We start from the raw sequence: 6,464 nt of genomic DNA, 5'->3' as shown, positions 1-6,464 counted from the left end.
GATGTGAAATTTGATGAACCACCTTGTTTGATTAACAAATCATTGGTGTCAGGAAGTCTGCATAGATGTCAAACCTTCCAATTACATGGCTGGAGGTGTGAATTGATTTCAAAATGTTGAAGCAGAGATGTTAAAACAGCAGTATAGGTAGAAGACAGATTATGTTAAAGGTTTATAGGCTTGTTCACTATATTAACTCCAGAAGCATTTAAGACTGTCTGAAACAAATGTAAAAGATCTAAAACAAGATAAGACTCTTGATCTTTGAAGATACCTCCAACCGGACCAAGGAAGGATAACTTCTACAAACAGAAACATGGTTGTACTATAGGATCATCCGATTCCCCCATTTGTGTGTACATGTAGAAGGTGGAGAAGAAAGCCTTAAACCATTTTAGGGCTATAACACCAAGTCATAGGTTCAGGTATGTGGATGATACGTTGGTCAAAATTGAGAACATTGAGATTTACACAGGAAGACCCAAAGAACGAATGACCCCATTAGGACTACATGTTACACATCAAGATAAAGGGTGATTTGGACATTGATGTCTATAGTATTTTCACTCCCTCTACCCACTGGCATATTAACTGGGGGTAATTCTACAACATCAAGACAAAAGAAGAGCTCAGCAAACAAATACCCCAACATGGGAAAGCTAATGTTACAGAACAAGAGTCGTCAGATTTCCAAAATCTAGGGGAAAAGGGAAATTTTTAGACCAGAGAGGACAACTAGTTTGCATAAGGGGTGAAAGAGGCCGACTATGTCAACTTAGAACAGTCGATTTCCTGTTCTTGGAAAAAAAAATATCTGAAATGTCTCATTTCATGGTTATTGCATCAAAGTGTTGGTGCTGTAGATATTTTAAACAAACACAAAAACTAGGTCATAACATGAAGTCTCAACTTTATTGTAGAACATATTCAAATATCAGTTTAATATAAATGATGAAGACGTCTGAAGGACCCAATTCTGGGACTTGTGGCTCCCCAGTCGGTATATCTCGTGTATTCTCCGGGTCTCAGGTAATATTGACGTCCTCTGTAGTTGGGCTCTTCATAGAACATCCAGTAGCCATCTTGGACATGGACGGAGTGGATGTCATGGTTGCGGAATTTCTCATAGATATGAGGACAATCCTCAGTGAACTCCATCATCTGACCTCGGAAGTTTTCTCTCTCATAGATCCTGATTCTGAAGGAACCTTGGTGCTGTTAAAATTAGGACGAACAAAATTAATAGTGACATTTACGAAAATAGTTTTAATGGAATAAAAGAATAGGCAAGAGCTAATAAACATAAAATGTTTATTACCTTTGCTACATCTTTATTACCTAATGTGAATCCAGTGGTAAGCCTTACCCTACCTCTGGCCCTACTGTTAGACCATAAGCTCTTCTTCAAGGTAAATTTACCATTTCTTGGAGTGTTTCCTGGTCCTAAGTCCATGAATAATTCATTAAGGGCCATTTACAAGTACAGATTAGTTCAAAACCTGGTGTGTGATTCCTGGTCAAAAGAGGTAAAAGAGTGCCCTGGTGGAGCATAGAGTGCAATATATCAGATGCAAAGTAGAATAAACCCTGTTGCCCCTTATATTATCATTTGTATACAAACATGTTCACTGCTCTATAGATTTGTTGTTTTGAACTGGTATATTGGGGCAATTGTAGTATAACTAGAAGTGAAAATGATAATCACCTCCTGTGTGGCATTACCTGAGGGCTCAGACGACAGGATCTGATGGAGTCATTGTAGCCCATCCATTGCTGGAAGTCAGGATACTCTCCTCTATGGAGGAAGTACTGGTGTCCTCTGTAGTTGGGGTGCTCATACAGAATCCAGTTCCCACTTTCTACACGGATGGAGTTGCAACGTCTGAAGAATGGGGACAGATCAGAACATTCGGAGCTACACTCGTAGGAGCGACCCTCGAAGTTTCTGTCCTCGTAGAAGATAATCTATGAAACAGAGATCGACGTTGTGAGTAGCTGCCCAAATGATTAACCAATTTTTCTTTTAGAATGTTTAGCATTCGGTATCACCAGAAAAATAAAATAAAAAAGAACATCCTTTACAAACAATAAAGGTAATGTTGGGTGGTTGAAGGTTTTTTAGTACATTAAAATTAAACTTCTAAAGTTAAAAAATTCTAGAAGGTAAAAGGGAAGTGCCGCTGGGCACAAGCTATGTCATCCTAGTTCAATATAACGAGAATGAGCAAAATGGATAGGATGGACGTAAAGGACCCGATTTATTATGGGAGAACCTGGGTGATCTGGCAAATTTGAAAAAGATTCCCTAGAAATCATTTGCTATTGATTTGCAAATGTTTTCAATCCTGGACTAAATCTTATCCAGGTTGCAGGATTACTCAAGTTTTCCCCTGATAATCTATGTTCTCCAGTCTTGGAGAAACTTAATAAATCTGGCTCAGTGGAGGGAAGCCAGAGCTTTTGATTTGGGTTTAGATACTCTTTATTCTTTAAAGGTTTCTCTTGGGCTGTTGTCCCACACACAGCAAGAATGAAACCGGTTTGGCTACAATTCTTGACTTACCCAGGAGATGCCCCACATAGTACCCTTCTTAGATACAAGATGTCTTCTATGTTCAATGACACCCAATAACTGGTCAATAATAGTCACACGCCAAAACTCACATCATAGTATATAATATAATACAAATATTAGAATTGGTAGGGGCTTACCTTTCCCATTTTGCTGGATGTGTAAACCAATGCTGGGTTCAGTTTTGACTAGCAGCCACAGCCCGGGCTTTATATACGTCCCCAGCTGCTTACACCCTCACCTGCTGACACAGAATATTCATTGAATGGCTTTTTTCCCTTTACTGTTTTAGTTTCTCTTTACAACTATTGTTTGTAGATTTGGCTGACATTAGTTATAGAATAGCTTACTTTACCTGAGTTAAAAGATTTGGATCATGGGAATGGGCCTCTTTGTTTGTCTTTGTCTATACCATTGGACTCATGTCTACTGCAGGCTATACGATCTATCATTATCCATTCATCATAGATGATGAACATGAGCACATGAGCAATTCACTCATTTTTTACCCTTCTGAGTATTGTGTTAATTCCTCTCTGATATTTTGGGGAATTTCAGGTTTCAAATAAAAAAACATTTTGGAAATAAATGATTTTGATCACATTGGAGTGTTTTTACCTTGTAAGAGATAATTCAATTGGATTATTGAACGTGGTGAACTCTCAATAGCCAATCACATGCAAGGAAATCTAAAGAATCGGGATCATGGACCATATTCGGATGGGGAAAGTCAGCTGAGTTTCATGTCATTTAATAAAAGAGGTGAAATATCCCTCTGAATAAGCCTCTATTCTTTTACTAAATATAAATCAACCCTATTGGGTGAAGCTGTGCACATCAATTAATACATAAACCATTCCTCCCAACATTTGGAAATGCCAAAAAAGTACAGCGAGTCTGATCAATTGGGTGGGGCATGACCGGGGTGTGACATTGGTTTGTGACCCCTTTATATTTTTACATAAATGTGATCTAAAAAATTATCTAATTTCCAAATAGGTCCTAAAAAAATATGAAGAAAACCTAGTTAAGCAAATGAAAAAAATATATTATATTTAGTTGTATATATATATATATATATATATATTTAAAAATTATAAGATTACATATCTTTCTGTGGTAAAAGCAAGTGAATTGTGCTCTAAGTATTTGGTGTGACCCCTTTGTGCAGCAATAACTGCAACTAAACCTTTGTGATATGGTGTCATTTGCTGATTCAAATCCAAATTTAGATTATATGCATTATTATAACATAAATTATATTCCATATTCACCTAAGAATCAAAATCTCGCTATTGTGTTTTGCTTTACATCACTTCATGACTCTATTATGCTGGCCTGATACACAAATACTCCACGGCCATTTTCTTCGCTCCTCTAAAGACCTACTAATGACTTTCTGTCCCAGCACACGGTTGCCCCCATTTTTTTTGGTGCACAAGGGATGGAAGGACTGACACAGGACGAGGATCCCCCCGGATAATGCAGTACTAAGATTCCAGCAGAGACAAGTCCAGAATACAGAGCCAGAGGTCATACACAGGTAATCCATCCACCAGACGAGGTATCCAAGGGTAAAGACAGGGCAAAGTCCGAGTCACCGGCAAGAGCTTGGTCCAGGCAGCAACAGTCAATTTAAAAAATAAATGCACAAGTAGCAAGGCAGCCCTGCTAAATGCTGGAGGACAGACAACTAATTCCTAGATCTCTGCTGCCGAAGAGTGTCACTGCCGGAGAGAATAGGCAAGGAGCGCTATACTGCAGTGGCGCACAGTGTGGGATTGCCAGCCAGATATGCATCTCCTAACACCCATATTTTTAAACTTGTCTACCCATCTTCATCTGTCTCCTAACCTATCACTGAGTAGCCATTGTTTCATATACCACTGCTACGGTATTATTCTCCCCCGATTCTTGGATTGCAAGCTCTGTTGGTAAAGGTTGTCTCCTTCTGTGTCATTGTTCTTTTTCTTGTCTTATATGCAGCTCAAAGGCAGCCCCTATTTATGGTACATTGCTGCATAATGTGTTGGCACTATAAATAAAGTTTAATAATAATTGTGATATTGAACGGGCTGCTAAGGTAACATGTCTTGTTGTTTCACTTACTAAATTCGTTTTTAGAGAGATCATTTAATCTTTGAATTACACAAGAATGGATAAGAAAATATTGAACTGATAAAAATGATTGAATACTTTATGGAACATGTCTGTTTGAAAGGAAACCAACGTACTACGAATATCATTTTGTCAGTCCGCGTGTACAGGGTGCACAGCGCTGTCATATTAATAAGAAGCACCGAGATGAGTGAGGTTACTGGATTAATAAAAGCTGAATATATGCAAAGCCTAATGTATTGCTTCTTATAAAATGCAATGTGAAATTTTATTATATATATAAGTCTTTCTTGGAAAATTATAATGATTTTGTCTCAGTTTTGCCTTACATTGTTACATTTAATATGTTTTTAATGCAACCCATTACTTTGTCAATTTAGTGCAAAGATACAGGTTCTAATATTAAAACAACCCACGCACACTGATATTCACATTTATTGCTCTCCTTGACGTCTTTCATTGCTTCTTGCCTTTGGAAATATTAACAATATTAAAGTTGCACAAAGGATAGATTCAGAGAGGGCTATTTTAGGCTTGCAATTTAAGTTATATTTGCTCAAATAGATAAAATATCAGAAGACATACATACCTGTCTAGTATGTTACAGATACAGTCTCTGAACCCAACGCGTTTCGCTGATAGGCTTCCTCAGGGGATTCTATTAGAGACTTTTAATAAATGGATGATCAATTGATCCTATTTGAAAGAACGGTGTGTAGTAGACAAAGAAATGTTTAAAAGTGTTTTCTCATTTCCAGCATTAAGTGGCAAGTCCAAAAGGTATTCCGGATACATTACTGAGTTTGGTGATTTTAGGTTTAAGGTTTTAGGTTATTTTTCTATTTTTCTTCCTTGCTAAAGCACAGGCACCGCTCTCCTCCACATTTGACAGTTCCTTTGTAAATATCTAACGTTTTCATGTTGGTATGGACCAACATGTTTCCCCATTCACTGCAATGATGAGGCCTGGAATGCAAACCAAAAGGAATAAATATGATCATGGGGAGGGGACACACTGGCAGTCTGCTCTGGAAAGATATCTTTGTAATGGGATCTTAAAGCTTTAACACAGATCTCACTGTCACCAAACAAAATTATTTCTCCGCTGTCATTTCCTCCCAAACTTCCAACTCATGCAACCTCTTCTCAACAATTGTCTCCCTCCTAAACCCCACACCTGTTCCCCCCACAATATCCTGCTCTGCCCAAGACATTGCCACCTACTTTAGAGGTCTGCTTGACCGAATTCCCCCTGATCTACTTTGTGCCCATTCCTCCAACCTGGCCCTCGCCCTAACCAAACTATTCAACCTCTCCCTTTCTACTGGTAGATACCCCTCAGCTGTCATACATGCCATAATTCTCCCTATCCTGAAGAAACCCTCACTGGACCCCTCCCTACCCTCCAACTACCGTCCTATCTCCCTTCTCCCATATGTCTCCAAACTTCTTGAGCGTCTTTTCTGCTTTTGACACTGTTGATCACCCCCTTCTAATACAAATCATGGCTCCATTGGTATCAGTGACACTGCTCTCTCTTGGTTTGCTTCCTATCTGTCTGACTGCTCCTTTCATGTTTCTTTCCATGGTAATTCCCCCTCTCCCATTCTTCTCACTGTTGGTGTTCCCCAAGGGTCTGTCCTTGGACCGGTTCTCTTTTCTCTGTACACCTCCTCTCTCGGTAGTCTCATATCCTCCTTTGGCTTACATCTGTATGCTGATGACACTCAGATCTATCTGTCCCCCCCTGACCTGTCTCCCTCAGTCCTGGATA

At 38.9% G+C, this 6,464-nt stretch overlaps 1 protein-coding gene across 1 annotated transcript; it reads right to left on the bottom strand.

The window, feature by feature from the left end:
- Positions 1-893: 893 nt before the first annotated feature.
- LOC140332630 (gamma-crystallin-3-like) lies at positions 894-2,753 on the bottom strand. Its single transcript, XM_072413827.1, has 3 exons — positions 2,713-2,753; positions 1,723-1,965; positions 894-1,215 (listed from the first exon to the last, which is right to left on the bottom strand). The coding sequence occupies exons 1-3, from the start codon at positions 2,719-2,721 to the stop codon at positions 940-942; spliced, it is 528 nt and encodes a 175-aa protein (XP_072269928.1). The 5' UTR covers positions 2,722-2,753; the 3' UTR covers positions 894-939.
- Between the last annotated feature and the right edge of the window lie 3,711 nt (positions 2,754-6,464).

The sequence above is a fragment of the Pyxicephalus adspersus genome, chromosome 6 (genome assembly GCF_032062135.1).
Source record: "Pyxicephalus adspersus chromosome 6, UCB_Pads_2.0, whole genome shotgun sequence".
Lineage (NCBI taxonomy): Eukaryota > Metazoa > Chordata > Amphibia > Anura > Pyxicephalidae > Pyxicephalus > Pyxicephalus adspersus.
Note: the sequence above shows the minus strand (reverse complement) of the source record. Positions and strands in the feature narration are given on the sequence as shown.